Genomic DNA, 20,913 nt, shown 5'->3' with positions numbered 1-20,913 from the left:
TGGAAATAAATACATTTTTTAAATTATATTATTTTTCCCTAACTATGATGAAGGGGGTTTGATTTACTTTTATAGCGTGTTTTTTAGCGGATTTTTATGATTGGCAGCTGTCACACGCTAAAAGACACTTTTTATTGCAAAAAATAGTTTTTGTGTCTCTACATTTTGAGAGCTATATTTTTTCCATATTTTGGTCCACAGAGTCATGTTAGTTGTTTTTTTTGCGGGACTAGTTAACGTTTTTATTGGTACCATTTTCGGGAGCGTGACATTTTTTGATCGCTTTTTATTCCGATTTTTGTGAGACAGAATGAACAAAAACCAGCAATTCGTGAATTTCTTTTGTGAGGGCGTTTATACCATTCCACGTTTGATAAAATATATAAAGCAGTTTTATTCTTCGGGTCAGTACGATTACAGCGATACCTCATTTATATATTGTTTTATGTTTTGGCGCTTTTATACGACAAAATCTATTTTATATAAAAAATAATTATTTTTGCATCGCTTTATTCTGAGGACTATTACTTTTTAATTTTTTCGCTGATGATGCTGTATGGCGGCTCGTATTTTGCGGGACAAGGAGACGTTTTCAGCGGTACCATTTTTTTTTATATCCCTCCTTTTGATTGCATGTTATTCCATTTTTTGTAGTATGATAATAAAGTGTTGTTTTTTGTCTCATTTTTTTTTTAATGGTGAATGATCACTGAAGGGGTTAACTAGTGGGACAGTTTTATATGTCGAGTCGTTATGGACGTGACGAAACTAAATATGTGTACTTTTATTGTTTTGTTACTTTTATTTAGACAATTAAATGCATTTATTGGAACAATATATCTTTTTTTTTTTTTTTAAGATTTTTTATTTTTTTTTTACAAGTGTAAATATATTTTTTTTTATTTTGTAACATTGCCCCAGAGGGGGACATCATGTTATAGTGTACAGACCGCTGATCTGACACTTTGCAGTGCACTGTGTCAGATCAGCGATCACACAGGCACTGAAGGAGGCTTGCCGGCGCCTGCTCCGAGCAGGCGCTTGCAAGCCACCTCCCTGCATGACCCGGAAGGCCCCCCACGGCCATTTTGGATCTGGGGCCTGCAAGAAGGGAGGAGGTAGGAGACCCTCGGAGCAACGCGATCACATCGCATTGCTCCGAGGATCTCAGGGAAGCATGCAGGGAGCCCCCTCCATGCGCGATGCTTCCCTATGCTGCCGGAACGCTGCGATCATGTTTGATTGCAGTGTTCCGGGGGTTAATGTGCCAGGAGCGGTCCGTGACCGCTCCTAGCACATAGTGCCGGATGTCAGCTGTAATAATCAGTCCCACATGGACGGAATAGTACGTCTAATGACAGAAAGGATTTAAGGAATGTATCCATTTGTGCTGTGAGCACCATGAACCCCCAAATGCTTCACAGAAGTTTATAACGTAGAGCTGTGAAAATAAAAAATCACTATTTACCCACAAAAATGTAATTTTAGCCCCAATTTTTTATTTTGATGAGGGTAACAGGATAATATGAACCCCAAAAATTGTTGTGTAATTTCTCCTAAGTACGCTGATACCCCATATGTTGGGGAATGCTATTATTTGGGCGCACGGCAGGTCTCAGAAGGGAAGAAGCACCGTTTAACTTTTTGAACGCAAAAATTGCTGGAATCGAGAACAGATGCCATGTCACGTTTAGAGAGCTTCTGATGTATGTAAGCAGACGAAACCCCGCACAAGTATCCCCATTTTGGAAACTAGACCCCTCAATGTATCTAGATGTGTGGTGAGCTTCTTGTACCCCCAGATGCTTCACAGAAGTTTATAACGATGAGCTGTGAAAATAAAAAAAAATCACATTTTACCCACAAAAATGTTATTTTAGCCTCAATTTTTTTTATTTTCACAAGGGTAACAGGAGAAAATGGACCCCAAAATTTGTTGTGCAATTCCTTTTGAGTACGCCGATACCCCATATGTGAAGAAAAACTACTGTTTGAGCGGACAGGAAGGAGTGATGTTTTGAAATGCAGACTTTGATGGAATGGTCTGCTGTCATTATGTTGCGTTTTGAGAGCCTCTGATGTGCCTAAACAGGGAAAACTCCACCCAAGTTACCCCATTTTGGAAACCACACCCCTCAAGGATTTTATCCAGTGAGCATTTTGAACCCTCAGGTATGACACAGAACTTGATAGCATTAGGTTGTCATATTGGAAATGTTCATTTTTTTTCATCAAAACTTTGTTTTCGCCCCAAATTTGTAATTTTCACAATGGATAATAGGAGAAAACGGACCCCATAATTTGTTGTGCAATTTATCCCAAATGTGACTATACCCCATATGTGGTCAAAAACTTCTGCTTTGGCACATGACAAAGCTAGGAAAGGAAAAAGCGCTATTTGCCTGGGATAGATTGTGAATGCCATGTGGCATTTGAAGAACACCTGACATGTGAAAACAGTTGAAATCCCCCACAACTGACCCTATTCTGGAAACTAGACCCTTCAAGTAATTCATATAGGGATGTAGTGAGTATTTTGAACCCATAGGTGCCTCACCGAATTTTATAACATTGAGACATAGAAATATCACATTTTATTTTTTGAATTTGCTGCAAATTTGTCTGGTATACAGGGGTTAATAGGTGAGACTGGACCCCACAATTTATTAATTTCTCCCGAAGGCGGTGCTGCCCCATATGTTGCCAGAAATTACTATTAGACCACATGTCAGGACTGAGAAGAAAAATGCACTATTTGGCTTTTGGAGCACAGATTTTGCTAGAATAGTTTACGGGCGACATTGCAGAGCCCCTACGGTGCCAGAACAGCAGGAAAGAAATAAATGACCCAATTGTGTAAACTGCCCCTCTCAATTAATCCATCTATGGCTGTAGTGACTATTTTGTAACATCCATGCCAGGCTTTTTTCTGGAGAATTGCAAATCTGCCAGTCTAGTAACTATACATTTTGTCCCTACACAGTGTAGAGCCTCCATATATTGTAGCGTCCCCATACATTGTGCCCAGCTTGTGCTTCTGGCGATACGCACCCATAAACTAAGTGCCTTCTTTCCATTACAATAATGCCAAAATGTGGCTGCTTACTGTGGTTTAGGCAGGAGGGGGGCATTTCAATCTGGGAGCACAGAATCCACTCGATTTAATTTGAGTGGGTGGAAGCCATATCTCTTTTCCAGAGCCTTTGTTCTACCAGTAACTTGGGAACCCCCTTTAGTTCCAGTGACAGATGGTTTTGTGCTGAATGAATTAGGGTTTTTATTGATAAAGTTTTGGGGTACATAATATTTTTCGATAGCTTCAACTATGAGGCTGGATTACATTCTTGTGTTCTATGCTGAGCTCTTACCTCAGGGTTTCCGTGTAAAACCCACAAAAGTGCGATTCAGATGAAACTCTCAATGGAAACACCCACCACGAGCCAGATGTAGACACTTAGCTTCTGCTCTGATGGTATCCATGTTTGTAGGCTTGCACACATCTGTGGTCACTCACACCTTTGCTCTAAAAAGACTCCTAAAATGATGAAACATAGCTGGAACACAGACCAGTCTAAAGTAACTCCATCTGCCTCATAAGTGAGTGGTTCCATCTGGAGTTTTGTCTGAATTGCGGTTTGGGGGAATTGATACGGAAACCCTGACGTAAGCGCTCAGCAGAGAGCGCAGGATAAATGTGAGCCGAACCTTTGTCCAATTTTTAGGCGGTAGAATGAACAAATAGATTACAGCTGCTATCACACAGTAAAAAAGCATTTTTTATAAAAAGCAGTTGTTTTTTTTCCGCCATATTCTGAGAGCTGTGACTTTTTTATTTTTGGCACACAGAACTGTATAACTGTATGAAGGCTTATTTTTTTGCAGGATGAGTTGCAGATTTTTTTGCTGCCATTTTGGGGTACAGAATATTTTTTAATCGCTTTTTATTCGGATTTTTCAGACACAGAATGAACAAAACCAGCAATTCAGATATCGCTTTTATTTTTTGCGCCGTTCACCATGCAGTAAAAGTTATAAGATGGATTTGTTTGTCAGGTCAGTACGATTCCAGCGATTCCAGATTCATATATATTTTTTAGTGCTTTGCCCTTTTTACAGACTAAAAACAATGTTTTACAAAAATGAATTTGTTTTTGCATCATCATACTCTGAGAACTGAAACTTTTTTATTTGAGCCATATTAGGGCTTGTTTTTTGCAGAACAGTTTGGCGTTTTGCAAAACATATCGACCTACATTTACCTTTAACATAAAGTACAATGTGTCATGAAAAAAAGTCTCATAATAACTTGGATATGTTGAAGCGTTCCAAGGTTATTATTACAAGTGACAATGGTCAGATTTAAAAAAAATTTGGACAGGTCAGGATGTTCAGAATTGCCACTGATCACATGCTAAGGAAGAACACGTGCCAAGACACCAGGAGTAAAACTTGTAGCTGAAGATTGTGCACCTTTTAGACATAATGTATATTAGTTGTATTACCAATTTAACCACATTTAAATATTTTCTTTATTTGGCCATCCCCTTTAATATAGTGCTAGATCTTTGTATTTGAAAACTCATCCAAAGCAAAAATGTATTTATTGCTTTGACAAACTGCATCATGGTGAAATATATTTAGTAATCCAGGGAGGCCAATTATTTCCATTTAGAAGTGGTACTCGCCTTTGTGTTCTTTCTAAGGTTGTACAACCATAATGCAATGTGATCATTTCTTGGCCATTTAGGAAACACAGATTACATAAGTGCTACAGTTGTGGGTTTAAAATCCACATCATGAAGAAAATAAGTATGGTGATTTATTTTAAAAATAAATTTTAATACAGCGGAAAGCAGTGGGAGTACAATAGAAGCACGTGCGGAATAGATGCAGGGATAAGGCGTTAATAACAGAAATGGACATAAAGGGGAAGATTTAGAACCAGGTTACTGACGTGAAGCACAGTGCAGAATAATTGTGTGCGCACTAATGGATGTTTAGCACCTCCTAAGAATAAGACCTTATGCAACATTTGCCACAAATGGCTTATTGCCCGCGCTCATTGTTATAGTAATAATATTCCAGCTGGAAAGATGAAGGCATGTTTGTTCAGATGTTATTTTAGTGTACTCAGCATTAGTAGACTCATGATATTTAGTCTGAATCCTGATTGTGTCCTCTGTCTGCTATGAAATCTGACTTCTTAATGTGTCAAGCCACATTAACTCCTCAATGTATCACAAGATATGAACACAATCTAGTTATGCTAATTGTACTATTTGATGCTGTATGCATGCCCTTTTGGAAAGAGTTGACGTTAGCCAAAGCTAATGGGGTGAAATTTTTCTTAAAGGGATCCTGTCACCAGAAAAAACTCTACTAACCTGCAGATATGGGGTTATTCTGCAGGTTTATAGCGTTATTAACCTGCCCGGCGCCCACACATTGTCGAACACTGCGGGAAGAAAATTATTTCCCCCAGGCAGCGTTTCAGTTTCAGGCGATGCTGGAACGGGTTCTGTCACTGCTCTGAGTATACAGAAAGCGACAGCTGTAACGATGCCTCCAGATCTGACTGACAGCTGGCTCTAATGCAGAGCCAGTGTCAGCCAGGGCCTTGTGCGCAGTTACTTATGCCACTCTGCAGAACGGTGACTGAACTAGTGCCGGCACAGGCCCCGTGACTGAAACTGGAGCACTGTCAGGGGGAATAAAGTTCATTTTCTCCTCATAGCGTTTGTCTACGTACGGGGCCCGGCAGGTTACTAATGCTATTAACCTGCAAAATAACCCCATATCCCCGGGGGGGTTTTTGGGTGACAGGTTTCCTTTAAATTGATCTGTTTTACAGCTAAATTTGTTATTGTAGATTAAATTTGTTGATTGATAAGTCCCTTCAGAGACTTGGATATTCATTGCCTTCATGTCCGCTCCGTCCCAAGGAGACTGAGACAAAATCATATCTAGGCCAACTTGGAGAAATATATGTTTAAGCAACAAGAATAGCCATTCCTCGTCTACATTATCTCTTATGGTGGTCTTCATATTGACCCATAGAAAGTGTCCGCCACAGCCAGTCGGTCTCAAGGCTCTCTAAAGACTCCTTGGTTTTGCTAATTATTATCAAGTCTTATTTCTTTACTGCTCCTGTCCTGCATCATCTTGATGTTAGCAGTCCGTTCTTCTTTGAGATGGTTGTCTTCGCTATTGGTATAGCAGCAGTTCTCTCTCCCAATTCCTCAATAGTAAAAAATCATCCTTGTGGATTCTACTGGAAATTTTCTCCAGCAGAGCAGAATTATTCCATTGTTGACCGTGACCTCTTAGCCATTAAAGTGGGTCTTGAGGAAATACGACATCTTCTTGAAAGAGCTAAATTCCCAATGACGATACTGACCACAGAAACCTGGAGTATCTTCAGTCTGCTCATAGGCTGAATCCCTGCAAATCTCAATGGTTACTCTTTTTCTCACACTTTGATAACATCCTCACCTATCGCCCAGCTGAGAAAATCTGCAGGGCTGATGCCCTATCTAGGTTCTTTGATCCGTCTGATGCTGCAGATGATCATCCTTCACATGTGATTGAACTGTAACGTATTGTTGCTGCCATCTCTTCTACCTCCATTTCATCACCTAAGGCACATTCTCTGGTGTCGAAGATACTCTGCTGGAAGGTCTTTTCCTGAGCTCATTCAACTTTGCTCTCCAGTCATCTGGGAGTTGAACGTACTGCTGAACCTCTCTCCCACTTCTGTTGGTGGCCCAAGTGGAGACAAGACATGAAGGAGTTCATAGCATCCTGCCCTCAATGTGCGCAGTTCAAACCCTCTCGTCAAGCACCTCTTGATCCTCTCCAGCCACTTCCAATTCTACAAGAGCCTTGTGCTGTTATGTCTATGGACTTTGTTATTGATCTTCCTGAAGTGCAAGGGTTTTCTACCATCAAACCATGTCTTCCATGTGCTTCACAGTTGGCTGAAGAATTTTTCAAAGAAATTTTCTAGTTCCATGGCCATCCAGTTTGTATAGTCTCTGACGATGTTGTGCAGTTTGTTTCCATGTTCTGGAGGCCGCTCTGCAAGAGCTTAAACATTTCCCTGGATTTCTCTGCAGTCTACCACCCCCCAAAGTAATGGACAGGCTGAAAGAATTAATCAGTCCATGAAGCAGTATTTACGAATATCCTTCAATCCTCGTCAAAATAACTGGCCAGGCCTGCTTTCTTGGGCTGATTTTGCACATAACAATTCTGTGTCAGAGACTTTTGGGAGATCTCCATTTGTTTAGGTGTTTCCTGCTGTGAACAGCATCTATCAGGACATTCATGTCATCTGGATTGAGATACAAGCTAATTTGACTGCAGCTGCTGCAAGAGCTAAGAAGAGTGCTGTCAGACACAGACAACCTGTTCGCAAGAATGCATTTAGAGGTAAAGGTATGGATTTCAACAAAAACATCATTTTGAAGACTCTTGCGAAAAGCTGGCACCCAAGTTTATTGGTCCACTATAAATTATTGAGAAAGTAGACCCGGTTATCTTCCATCTTGAACTACCTCCCATACTGAGAATTGATAATGTCTTTCATTTCTCCCTTCTACATCCTTTGGTCCTCAGTAGGTTCTCTCCTTTGGTCAAGACTGTCTCTGCTCCTGTTTCTGATTCTGGGGTATGAGGTCAACCAGATTTTGGACTGTAAGAAGATTTGCGGTAATCTCCTCCACTTGATTGACTGGAAGGGATATGGTCCTAAAGAGAGATGTTGGGTGCAAAAATCGGACTTAAATGCTCCAAAGTTGTTCAGAAAATTGAATGCCAAGCATTTGCTTTATTCTATTACGGATTCATCTGGGAGTGGCCATAAGAGGTGGACTATGCTTCCATTACCCTGGTCCATTAAACTCTGTTGTGCTCCACATCAGGCTTGGCAGATCGCAAGGCGTGATCCCATGTGATTATCTGCCTGGGCCTAGATAAGGTTCACCAAAATACACACATGTTTTGGAATTAAGACTTCATTGTTCCTATGGCTTTTAGTTTGTCTGTGCACAGCTGTCTGCTTGTGACTTACAGTGCATCAGCAATCTGTCTTCTTGCAGCTTTCAGTACCAGTACCTCAGCTGCCTATCTGCCTGCAGCTTCCAGTTCTTCTGCTATCTGTCTGGCTTGAAGGATTCACCTCACCAGATAAGCCTAACATTATATAATAAGGATACTATTGTATGTTAGTATAGTATAGCTAGTATAGTTGGTCCGGCATCTTAAATATATTTTCTAAACATCTATCTTTACACCCTAACTACTTTTGTAATTTGCTTAATTACACAATACCCTACATTTTACCCTATCTAGCTAATCCTTAAGTGTGTTTTTTTTACTGTACTCCCTGTGACATTTTGTTTGAAAGGAGTCTCAAGCCTGACATAACAGGAGGCTGGGCCTGCATTCACTTCCCACAATGTCCATTGCTCTTCCTGGAACAGGACATCAACATGGAGCAGTGCGGTAGTTACTTACTATCTTCTTTTATTGCTGCTCCCTCTGAAGACGTGATGCATGCTATGAGAGATGTGAGTGCAGTGCCAGCACTCTGCTTCTATGTTCACCACCACTGTAGCTTCTGTGGAAGAAGACATCGTCAGGGGGTGGAGGTAGAAGCAGAGAGTGACACTAGCATTGCCCCACAGTTTCTATCACCATCCTCAAACAATTTGTCACATGAGGCAGTGATAAAAGCAGTGATTGACACCAGTGGGGCCCCTGATAACGATTCATTTGAGGGCGATGCTTGAAGCCGTGAGGCGGTGCTGGTGTCACTCACTGCTTCTATCTTTGCCTCCTGACCACATCTTTCAGATAGAAGCTGCGGTAGTGGCAGAGATAGAATTAGAGTGTGAGGTGCTGCCTTTAGTTCTCCCACAGCATCCATCACCAGGGATCAAGGACATCTTCAGAGGGTGTGGCTATGTAAGAAACTAGTAAGTAACTACAGTGCTACCGCCTTGATGACGTCCTGTTACAGATGGGTTGATATACGCTGCGATGAGTGAGTGTAGCCCCAGCCTCCTTTGACATAAGACTCCTCTCAAACAGAACGTCACAGGAAGTACAGTAAAAACATATTTAGAGACAAGCTAGATAGGGAAAAGTTTAAGCTATTGAGTAATAAAGCAAATCACAAAAGTGGTAAGGGTGAAAGGATAGATATTAAGAAAATACATTATAGGTGCTGCACCACTTCTTTAAGGACTGTATATTGTCATACGTTAGTATATATTAAGCAAATTACGGTATATTATGTTAAGAAACTACAGATTTTGGGTTTACAGTAAGATATGAAGGCACAAATACAAATCTCAGTCAGGAATAATGAATTCACAAATGTCAAAGGAAACCTCAGCAAGGTAAGCCTTAAGGTACCTTCACACATAACGATATTGTTAACGATATCGTTGCTATTTGTGACGTAGCAACGATATCGTTAATGAAATCGTTATGTGTGACAGCGACCAACGATCAGGCCCCTGCTGGGAGATCGTTGGTCGCTGAATAAAGTCCTGAACTTTATTTCGTCGCTGGACTCCTGCTGACGTCGCTGGATCGGCGTGTGTGACACCGATCCAGCGATGTCTTCACTGGTAACCAGGGTAAACATCGGGTAACTAAGCGCAGGGCCGCGCTTAGTAACCCGATGTTTACCCTGGTTACCATGCTAAAAGTAAAAAAAAACAAACACTAGATACTTACTTACCGCTGTCTGTCCTCCAGCGCTGTGCTCTGCACTCCTCCTGTACTGGCTGTGAGCCGGAAAGCAGAGCGGTGACGTCACCGCTCTGCTTTCCGGCTCACAGCCAGTACAGGAGGAGAGCAGAGAAGCAGAGCGCAGCGCTGGAGGACAGACAGCGGTAGGTAAGTATCTAGTGTTTGTTTTTTTTTACTTTTAGCATGGTAACCAGGGTAAACATCGGGTTACTAAGCGCGGCCCTGCGCTTAGTTACCCGATGTTTACCCTGGTTACCGGCATTGTTGGTCGCTGGAGAGCGGTCTGTGTGACAGCTCTCCAGCGACCAAACAGCGACGCTGCAGCGATCCGGATCGTTGTCGGTATCGCTGCAGCGTCGCTTAATGTGAAGGGGCCTTTACGCTATAGACTCTTGAACAAGATCCTCTTCCAGTTTATCTCCAACAAAGGCTAGCATTTCTTGTGTCAACATATGGATGGTGCTGTATGTGAAGAAGGCGGGCTGACTGTTTATTTTAATTGCAAAGCCACTTCTATGTTTACACATTGGCTGCGTTGTAGCTTTTTTGTTCTGATCCAGAGTCAAACTAAGGGATCACTAGTCAGGCTAAATAGTAGTACTAGGCCCTCTAAAGTCATGAGCACTCGGAAAAATGATTTCACACTGGTTTTGAGCAGAAGCAATTCTGTTTATTGCCATGTAAGCAGTTTTCTTATACCATTTACAGACAAAGCAACATTACATGCAAAGTTCACATTGGAAGTTCCACCATGCACCCACTTCTCAGAAGTATATCATAACTTTTTGCTATCATGCCTTTCCCAGTATACTACCCATAAGACACCCTTTGCACCTCAGTGTCTCTGGTACATGTAGTGAGGTGACAGTTTTCACACGTATTTGAGACACTTACACCTAGACCCATTCAAGTGAATGGGTCTGCCCAAGTTAGTGTGTTTCTACGGACCTTATGTCCGTGGGCAAAACACGTTGACATGTCTGTTTTTTTATCAGAAGCACGGGACACAAAACATCCGGCACACGTGCACACTGATTACACATGGATGACATCAGTGTGTCATCAGTAGTGTTGAGCGATACCTTCCGATATCCGGAAATATCAGATCAGATTGGATCGGACCGATACCACAAAAATATCCGGTATCGCCGATTCCGATACCAGAAACCAATGCAAGTCAATGGGACACAAATATTGGAATGAAAGTAAACCCTTTCTGCCCTGCCGGGGGCCTGTACGGGCCTCTCAGGGGTCTGTGCGGGCCTGCTGGGGGTCTGTACAGGGCTCTCGGGGGGTCTGTGCGGGCCTGTACAGGCCTCTCGAGGATCTGTGCGGGTCTGCCGAGGCCTGTATGGGCCTCTCGGGGGTCTGTGCGGGCCTGCCGGGGCCTGTACGGGCCTCTCGGGGGTCTGTGCGGGCCTGCTGGGGTCTGTACAGGCCTCTCGGGGGTCTGTGCGGGCCTGTTGGGGCCTGTACGGATGAAATAAAAAGAATCAACCCTAAACACAGGTCAACCAACCCCAATATATCCAACGAAGAGAAAGCCGCGTTACAATGCCTTCAGTCCGATGTCTCTTTGATCATAAAGCCATCGGACAAAGGGGGAAATACCGTCCTGATGAATAGGGTAGAGTATGTCAAGATGTGCATGGACATTTTGGCCGATGAGACGACATATGAGGTGATACGTCGTGACCCATCCCCAGAGTATAGAAAAAGTCTAAATGACATTTTAACCAGAGCCCTGGAAGCCCACCTGATCTCAAAAAATGAACTGAATTTCCTTTTACCTAAAAGCCCTGTCATTGCGACATTTTATGCCATTCCAAAGATCCATAAGGGGTACCCCCCGCTTAAAGGTAGGCCAATAGTGTCGGGGATAGACGCTCTGGGACAAAACAGTAGCGTCTACCTCGACCAGGTGATGAGGCCATTTGTTGTAGCTCTGCCATCGTATACGAGAGACACAACTGATCTATTGACCAAATTGGATGGGGTCTCTGTGGAAGCAGGGACAACACTTATTTCAATAGATGTAGAGGCCCTGTACTCAAGTATTCATCATGAGGCGGGCCTTAAGGCAGTTCAATATTTTTTGAATACACGAGGTAACCATTTGGCTCCACATAATGATTTTGTGATGACTTTGTTTGAGTATGTTTTGTGTCATAATTTTTTTCTTTTTAATGGGAAGTTCTACCACCAGCTCAGGGGCACCGCTATGGGTAGCCCCTGTGCGCCCACCTACGCGAATTTGCTCCTGGGCTGGTGGGAGGACACGGTGGTCTTTGGGGACGGGGATGCCGTCTGGGGACCCCATATACAATTTTGGAGTCGCTATATAGACGACATCCTCGTCCTCTGGACTGGAGACATACCTACCTTCCATTCTTTTATGGAATCTCTAAATGAGAACCAACTAGGCCTCAGGTTTACGTATGAGGTGGGAGGAAGAGAGATTTCATTCCTCGATGTGAAACTGTCCATTGAAGAAAATGGGTCAATAAAAGCTACCCTCTTTCGCAAGCCGACGGCGGCCAATGGCCTGCTAAGGTGGGAGAGTTATCACCCGACCCCACTTAAACGAGGGATACCAAAAGGACAGTTTCTAAGACTGAGGAGAAACTGTTCCGAAAATGGAGATTATCATAACAAAGCAAGAGACCTGAAAAAAAGATTCACGGATCGTGGATACCCTAGGGCACTACTTGAGGAAGCTAATCAATATGCTAAAACCATGGACAGGACAACACTGCTTCATCCCCGGAAAAAGGGGAATGAGACCCCCAAAACAAGACTCATTGGTATCTTTGATGATCAGCAAGAAAGGGTTATGGGCATATTAAGGAAACACTGGGGGATTTTGAGAACAGACCCAGATCTTAATAGATGGATCTCCCCCTATCCATCTGTCACCTATAGGAAGGGTAGGTCCATTAGAGACATGGTGGTCAATAGCCACTATAATCCACCAAAAACGAAAGAGACATGGTTGGTGAATAGATCTGTGGGGACCTTCAGATGTGGTCACTGTAGCTTCTGTAACTACATTGCACCATCTACTACGTTCCAGAGCTCGGTGACAAAAAGGATATATAAAAACAGACAATTTGGTAACTGTAAAACGGAGGGTGTCGTCTATGTTTGTACGTGCTCTTGCCCAATGGACTACGTAGGAAAAACAAAACGACAGCTGCGGGTCAGAATGGGCGAGCACCTAGGAGACATAAGACATAGGCGAGATTCTCCATTGGCCAGACATGTTAATTCTGTGCATAATGGGGATATTGACTGTATCTCGTTTAAAATCATTGAGGTAGTATACCCCTCTATCAGACAGGGCGACTGGGATAACAAGATCCTCCAGCGAGAATGTAGATGGATCTTTTGGCTGGAGAGCATGAGCCCTCGTGGGCTCAATGAACAACTGACATATACCTGTTTCATTTAAGACTGCTCGTGTGAAGGATTTTAATTTCGGTAGATAATCCTTTTATTCCATCTTTCTTGACTGACTGTGAAGTCTAAAGATACTGTAGGCTATTCTTTTCCCTGCAGTGGTACCTTCATCAATGGAGGTTAGATAACCTCCGAGTGTGGGCATTGATGCCCTCCGGTAAAGAACATGTTACACAGAATACAGTGGTGTGTGTGGAGGTACACACATGAAATGGCTGTAAAGTACATGAGATAGCCTGGTGTCTTTCTAGGGTTTAAAATTTTTTATATCACCCATAAAAATAAGTTCTCATGGGACTGGGCATAGCATTTATCTATAGGAAAAGCTTGGTGTCTTTTTAGGCACGTAAATGATTATACTATACGGAACACTATTAAATATGGTACAAATAGCGCAATGCATCATAGAGCTATATTATACCTGTATGCACTTGGTGCTAATGAGCCCTCATTACGTATGTCCTGAAAATATGACCCAGTAATTTTTATGACCTTATATACGAGAATGACAGCGAGCCGAGAGGTAGGCTGGCATAAGACTAGTAGTGCGCATGTCAGCGCCGGCTGACACGCATCTGCGCTCCACTACTCCGGGAACGCTGAAAGGCACGTGATGAGGAGGTGGGAGCGTGCACAAGAAGTGCGTTCAAGTAGCGCTGGCACTGCGCACCAGCGATATGCATTTGCGCCCTACCCCCCTAGGAACACTTGAAGTTCAAGAAATGGTGGGTTGGGCATTCAGCCTCATATGAATAATGAACACGTTGAAGCAGCGTGATCACTGCGCATGTCGATACTGGTGACACGCAGCTTGCGTTTCACTCTATCCGGGAGTTCCGGGATGGTCATGTGACGGTGGGGAGGGATTTAGCCCCACAGTGCATAATAATCGCACGCTAAGTATCTAAGAGCGGCGCTGACACCATTGAAGGTCGCCACCTAGTTTGCATAAAAGACAGCTGTCTCTAAACATTACGGTACTGGGAGTCATTAAGTATAGCGTGGTTTGGAGTGGATAAACACCTAAAGATAGCTATAGCCAGATTGTTGTATATGGCTAGGAAGGTGATAGCTAGAAACTGGATTAGGGAAGAGCCGCCGTCAAGAGGAGAGTTCCTCCAGTATGTGAAACAGGGCCTGACACTAGAAAAAGGGATTTATAAGAAGAAAGGGAAAACTGAAACGTTCAATAAAATTTGGTCTCCATGGATTGCTATGGGATAGTAATGTGAAGTGTGGCTTATACGAATGGTTGAGGGATTAGATACTCTATTGTTTTAATGATGGTAGTAATTAACAAGATGAGCTGCTTTGTGGGGTGGGGGTGGGGGGCTTTGGGATCGAAGGGGGCTGTTTGAAGGGGGAGGGGGGGGAAATACTCTATATTGAAAATGTAAATGTAACATGTTAATTGCCTTGTTATTCTTAATAAAAATTTATTTGAATAAAAAAAAAAAGTATAGCGTGGTTACCTCCGCACGCCATTATCCACTTCCTGTGCCATTGCTGCTACACCCTAATTTATCCCCTGATGAGCCCCTATACTGGGAATGGGCGAAACGCGTAGGGATGGCGAGATGGGACGAACTATGTCACATACTCAGATAAGTTTTTCTTTTTTATCAGTCATGGCAGACCGAACATAGCACTTATCTACAAGAAAGTAATGAGGGATTGGCCTCAGGCGTCTTGGGCTCTTATATGCATAGGCCCAATTAAAACGAGAGACGCCATACGTGATACCTGATATAGCAGACATGTCTTCATTTGTCTTTGATTATGTTTTCTTGTTTAGTTTCATATTTTGTTTATTTTTTATTTTTTATATCTGATGCTGAGCTCGCATGGTACCTAGGGTGTAAACTCATATATCACCCATTTAAATAAGCTCTCATAGGACGGAGTATAGCATTTACCTATATGAAAAGAATGAGGGATTGGCCTCAGGTGTGCTGGGCTTTTTTATATATTGGCCCAATCTAAATGAGAGACATCATATGCGATACCAGATATCACCTAGACAAAAGGGCTCGCATTTGATCTAGTATAGCATTTATAAAAGAGAAGGTATTGAGGGATTGGCCTCAGCTATATCGGGCTCGCTTATATATTGGCCCAGTCTAAATGAGAGACACTATATGTGATACCTGGCATAGTGTACATTTTTTGATTTGTATTTGATTATTTTTTCTTCTTTTTTGTTGAATATTTTGCTCATTTTTTATATCTGACATCTTATGCTGAATTCATATGGTATCTAGGATGTACATTTATATATCATCTAAACATATGAACACCTTTTGAGTGAGCTGATATATCTGCTATTTTCGTATCTTAGACACTTATTCTAGGAATTTACCTCTTGTATGTGTCCTAGGTATAGGTCTGCCGCTTATGACATGTAGGTCATGTACTAACAAAGATAGTGACATATGAGTATAAATACTAGAGGTTCTTATTCTTTATGACCTCTGAAGCATTTATGAGCACAAGTTATTGGTGATCTACTGTACCCCATAACTCTGGTTTTTGATTGTTGCTTGTGTATTATTATTTATTTTTTCGAGCAATATATATACCAGTTTGGCTGACATAGCCTTGGGGTACATGTAATCTAGTGGACTTTTACGCAGCACTATTTTTTTTGCTGCGGTGTTTTTTAATAGGTTTTGTTACACTTTTTTCACTTTTTTACACCTGTATTCACGCTTTTGGTTAGTGTGACCTTTTTGGTCAATTTGTGTGTATGTCTGTGGGGCTCCTGGGCATGGGTAGTTGGTAGGGCCCAGTAAGGGCAAGAAGGGACAGTCGACGTGGAGCGGGGGCGCCACATCGCTATTTAGGGTGCCAACCTCCGCTGTTAGGCAGGTGTAAGATACTATAGGGCCACCTAACAGGGACTGTGTCAGGAATACATTTGTTACTACTTCCTGCATTTTTTCCTACCCTACCCGAACCCAGGTGGTTGATGTTGGTAGCATACATTTAAGTATATTTTTCTCTATTACAATTTTAGATATTATTAATAAAGTATTTTTTAGGATATTGTGTTTTTTTTGGTTGTCTAATCTAAATATATCCTTATAGTATTTTAGTTGGTTGTCTGCTCATTGCAAATAGCATACAAGTGGTTTTGTGACTGCCCATTCTCACAGTGAATACAGTGGAATTGTGACAGTGTGTGTAATGTAAATTGCAAACAAGGGAAAATAAGTATTTGATACCCTTCCGATTTTGCAAGTTTTCCCACTGTCTGTTTTATAGTAGATACACTTTATCTGTGAGAGACAGAATCTTATAAAAAAAAAATCTGAAAATCACCTATGACTTTTACATAATTAATTTGCATTTTACTACATGAAATAAGTATTTGATACAATAGAAAAACAGAACTTAATATTTGGTACAGATCTCTTCTCTTTGTTTGCAATTACAGAGGTCAGACATTTTCTGTAATTCTTGACCAAGTTTGCACACACTGCAGCAGGGTTTTTTTCGCTCACTCCTCCATACAGATCTTTTCCAGATCTTTCAGGTTTCGTGGTTGTTGCTGGGCAACATTGAGTTTCGGCTCCTCCAAGGATTTTCTATTGGGTTCTGGTCTGTAGATGGGCTAAGCCACTCCAGGACCTTCAAATTCTTCTTATGGAGCCACTGATTAGTTGCCCTGGCTGTGTGTTTCAGGTCATGCTAGAAGACGCAGCCACGAGCCATCTTCAATGCTCTTACTGAGGAAAGGAGGTTGTTGGGCAAAATCTTGTGATACATGATCCCATCCATCCTCCCTTCATAGAATCATAGAATCGTAGATTGTTAGAGTTGGAAGGGACCTGAAGGGTCATCGTGTCCAACAACCTGCTCAATGCAGGATTTAATAAAGTATTTCAGACAGATGTCTGTCCACCCTCTGTTTGAAGGCTTCCATTGAAGGAAAACTCACCATCTCTTGTGGCAGCCTGTTCCACTCACTGATCCCTCTCACTGTCAAAATTTTTTACTAATATCTAAAATCTGTATCTTCTCCCTTTCAGTTTCATTCCATTGCTTCTCGTGTTTTAATGTGCAAATGAGAATAATTATGACCCCTCTACTCTGTGACATCCCTTCAGATATTTGTAGACAGCTATTAAGTCTCCTCTTAGCCTTCTTTTTTACAAACTAAACATTCCCAGATCCTTTTACCGTTCCTCTTAGGACATATTTTTCAGTTCATTTACCATCCTGGTAGCTCTACTCTGAACTTGCTCCAGTTTTTCAATATCTTTTTTAAATTGTGGTGCCCAGAACTAGACACAGTATTTCAGATGAGGCCTGACCAAGGAGGAATATAGGATGATAATTACATCACTTGATGTACACTCTATGCTTTTCTTAATACATCCTAGAACTATGTTTGCCTATTTTGCTGCTGCATGTCACTGTTGACTCATGTGCAGTCTGTGATCTATTAGTATACCCAAGTCTTTTTCACACGTGTTGTTTCTTAGTTCTAATCTTCCCACTCTGTATATTCTTGTTTCATTTTTCTTGTCCAGATGTAGTACTTTACATTTCTCCCTGTTAAAGAACATTCCGTTATAGCTAGGGTTGATCGAATTGCTTCAGATAAGTGCTTTTCCGAATAGCTATAGTGCTTTCTGAATAGCTACATCGGTAACCTGGATACCTGGAACGCACCCGATAATCAGCTGTTTGGCGCTACACATGCAGCTCCGGCACCGAACAGATGATTATCAGGAGCGCTCCAGGTATCCAGGTTACCGATTCACCTATTTGGGAAGCTCTATAGCTATTCGGATAAGCACCCGAAACTATTCGATCAACCCTACCTATAGCCCATCGCAGCCTTGTGCAGGTCTACAATTTTGTTCCTGGTGTCCTTAGACAGCTCTTTGGTCTTGGCCATGATTGAGACGTTGGAGAGTGATTGATTGTGTGGACAGTGTCTTTTATACAGGTAACAAGTTCAAACAGGTGCTATTAAAACAGGTAATGTGTGCAGAGTAGGAGGGCTTCTTAAAGTAAAACTAATAGATCTGTGAGAGCCAGAATTCTTGTTGCTTGGTAAGTAATAGTAATGGGCGAACGTGCTCGGATAACGTCTTATCCGAACATGCTCTTAACATGCATACATGTTATCCAAGTATCTTCGGCATGCTTGTGTATTGTGTTCCCATTCCCTAACAAACAGGCAATCCCTGCATCTGTTCAGGCTGTCTTACAGCCACAAATGATGCAGCCACAAGGACTCAAACATAATATCCAAGCACGCCCAACATACTCAGATAACACCTGAGCATGCTCGGATAAGACATTATCCAAGCACATTTGCTCATCACTGGTAGGTGATCAAATACTTATTTCATTCAATAAAATGTTAATTAATTATGTAAAAATCTTACAATGTGATTTTCTAGATTTTTTTTAAGATTATGTCACAGTTGAAGTTTACCTACGATTCAAATTACAGACCTCTCCATTCTTTGTAGGTGAGAATACTTGCAAAATCGTCAGTGTAACAAATACTTATTTTTCCCACTGAACGTATGATCATATAAAAGCCCACTCGCACAGCGAATATAGAGGAGTCATGATACCATCCACTTTACACAATGTCATGATTTATTAGAGAGACTGCTGACTTTTCTTCAGCCCAGAAATCCGCTTTAAGCCAATAAAGAAACTTGTCAGTAAAAAATATAATAATATTGAAATATAATACTTCTCAATAATTATAATTCCTTTGCTGTCATTTTCAGAGACAAACTGGATTTAATTTAAAAGGCTCTGGTCATTGTGGAAACCTTCAACATGCATGGACTGAATTAATTTTAATGATTCAATGTACTGGAAAAATTGAAGAAGGTAAGCAACTATTTTTATCCTAAATTATGAATTAACTGTGATGATGACTGATGACTATGATGTTCATCATTAGTATCTTATGCATGGCGAGTGCTCTTGTATACAGTTAGGGCCAGAAATATTTGGACAGTGACACAATTTTCGCGAGTTGGGCTCTGCATGCCACCACATTGGATTTGAAATGAAACCTCTACAACAGAATTCAAGTGCAGATTGTAACGTTTAATTTGAAGGGTTGAACAAAAATATCTGATAGAAAATGTAGGAATTGTACACATTTCTTTACAAACACTCCACATTTTAGGAGGTCAAAAGTAATTGGACAAATAAACATAACCCAAACAAAATATTTTTATTTTCAATATTTTGTTGCAAATCCTTTGGAGGCAATCACTGCCTTAAGTCTGGAACCCATGGACATCACCAAACGCTGGGTTTCCTCCTTCTTAATGCTTTGCCAGGCCTTTACAGCCGCAGCCTTCAGGTCTTGCTTGTTTGTGGGTCTTTCCGTCTTAAGTCTGGATTTGAGCAAGTGAAATGCATGCTCAATTGGGTTTAGATCTGGAGATTGACTTGGCCATTGCAGAATGTTCCACTTTTTGGCACTCATGAACTCCTGGGTAGCTTTGGATGTATGCTTGGGGTCATTGTCCATCTGTACTATGAAGCGCCGTCCAATCAACTTTGCAGCATTTGGCTGGATCTGGGCTGAAAGTATATCCCGGTACACTTCAGAATTCATCCAGCTACTCTTGTCTGCTCTTCTGTCATCAATAAACACAAGTGACCCAGTGCCATTGAAAGCCATGCATGCCCATGCCATCACGTTGCCTCCACCATGTTTTACAGAGGATGTGGTGTGCCTTGGATCATGTGCCATTCCCTTTCTTCTCCAAACTTTTTTCTTCCCATCATTCTGGTACAGGTTGATCTTTGTCTCATCTGTCCATAGAATACTTTTCCAGAACTGAGCTGGCTTCTTGAGGTGTTTTTCTGCAAATTTAACTCTGGCATGTCTATTTTTGGTATTGATGAATGGTTTGCATCTAGATGTGAACCCTTTGTATTTACTGTCATGGAGTCTTCTCTTTACTGTTGACTTAGAGACAGATACACCTACTTCACTGAGAGTGTTCTGGACTTCAGTTGATGTTGTGAACGGGTTCTTCTTCACCAAATTAAGTATGCGGCGATCATCTACCACTGTTGTCATCCGTGGACGCCCAGGCCTTTTTGAGTTCCCAAGCTCACCAGTCAATTCCTTTTTTCTCAGAATGTACCCAACTGTTGATTTTGCTACTCCAAGCATGTCTGCTATCTCTCTGATGGATTTTTTCTTTTTTTTCAGCCTCAGGATGTTCTGCTTCACCTCAATTGAGAGTTCCTTTGACCGCATGTTGTCTGCTCACAGCAACAGCTTCCAAATGCAAAACCACACACCTGGAATCCACCCCTGACCTTTTAACTACTTCATTGATTACAGGTTAACGAGGGAGACGCCTTCAGAGTTAATTGCAGCCCTTAGAGTCCATTGTCCAATTACTTTTGGTCCCTTGAAAAAGAGGACGCTATGCATTACAGAGCTATGATTCCTAAACCCTTTCTCCGATTTGGATGTGGAAACTATCATATTGCAGCTGGGAGTGTGCACTTTCAGCCCATATTATATATATAATTGTATTTCTGAACATGTTTTTGTAAACAGCTAAAATAACAAAACTTGTGTCACTGTCCAAATATTTCTGGCCCTAACTGTATAATAGAGTCTGGAGCGATAGTTCTATCCAAATAAATGCATCAAGTTTGTATGGGGCCCCTACCAGGACA

The 20,913-nt window shown here is 41.7% G+C and overlaps 1 protein-coding gene across 1 annotated transcript in view; it reads left to right on the top strand.

The window, feature by feature from the left end:
- TMEM232 (transmembrane protein 232) overlaps positions 1 to 20,913 on the top strand; it is a 494,818-nt gene that overhangs the window by 24,640 nt on the left and 449,265 nt on the right. Inside the window, exon 3 of the mRNA XM_069752641.1 lies at positions 18,981 to 19,086. Coding sequence (XP_069608742.1) covers positions 18,981 to 19,086 — 106 coding nt within the window. The remainder of the gene's footprint in view (positions 1 to 18,980; positions 19,087 to 20,913) is intronic.

This window comes from Ranitomeya imitator, chromosome 1, assembly GCF_032444005.1.
Source record: "Ranitomeya imitator isolate aRanImi1 chromosome 1, aRanImi1.pri, whole genome shotgun sequence".
Classification (NCBI taxonomy): domain Eukaryota; kingdom Metazoa; phylum Chordata; class Amphibia; order Anura; family Dendrobatidae; genus Ranitomeya; species Ranitomeya imitator.
Note: the sequence above shows the minus strand (reverse complement) of the source record. Positions and strands in the feature narration are given on the sequence as shown.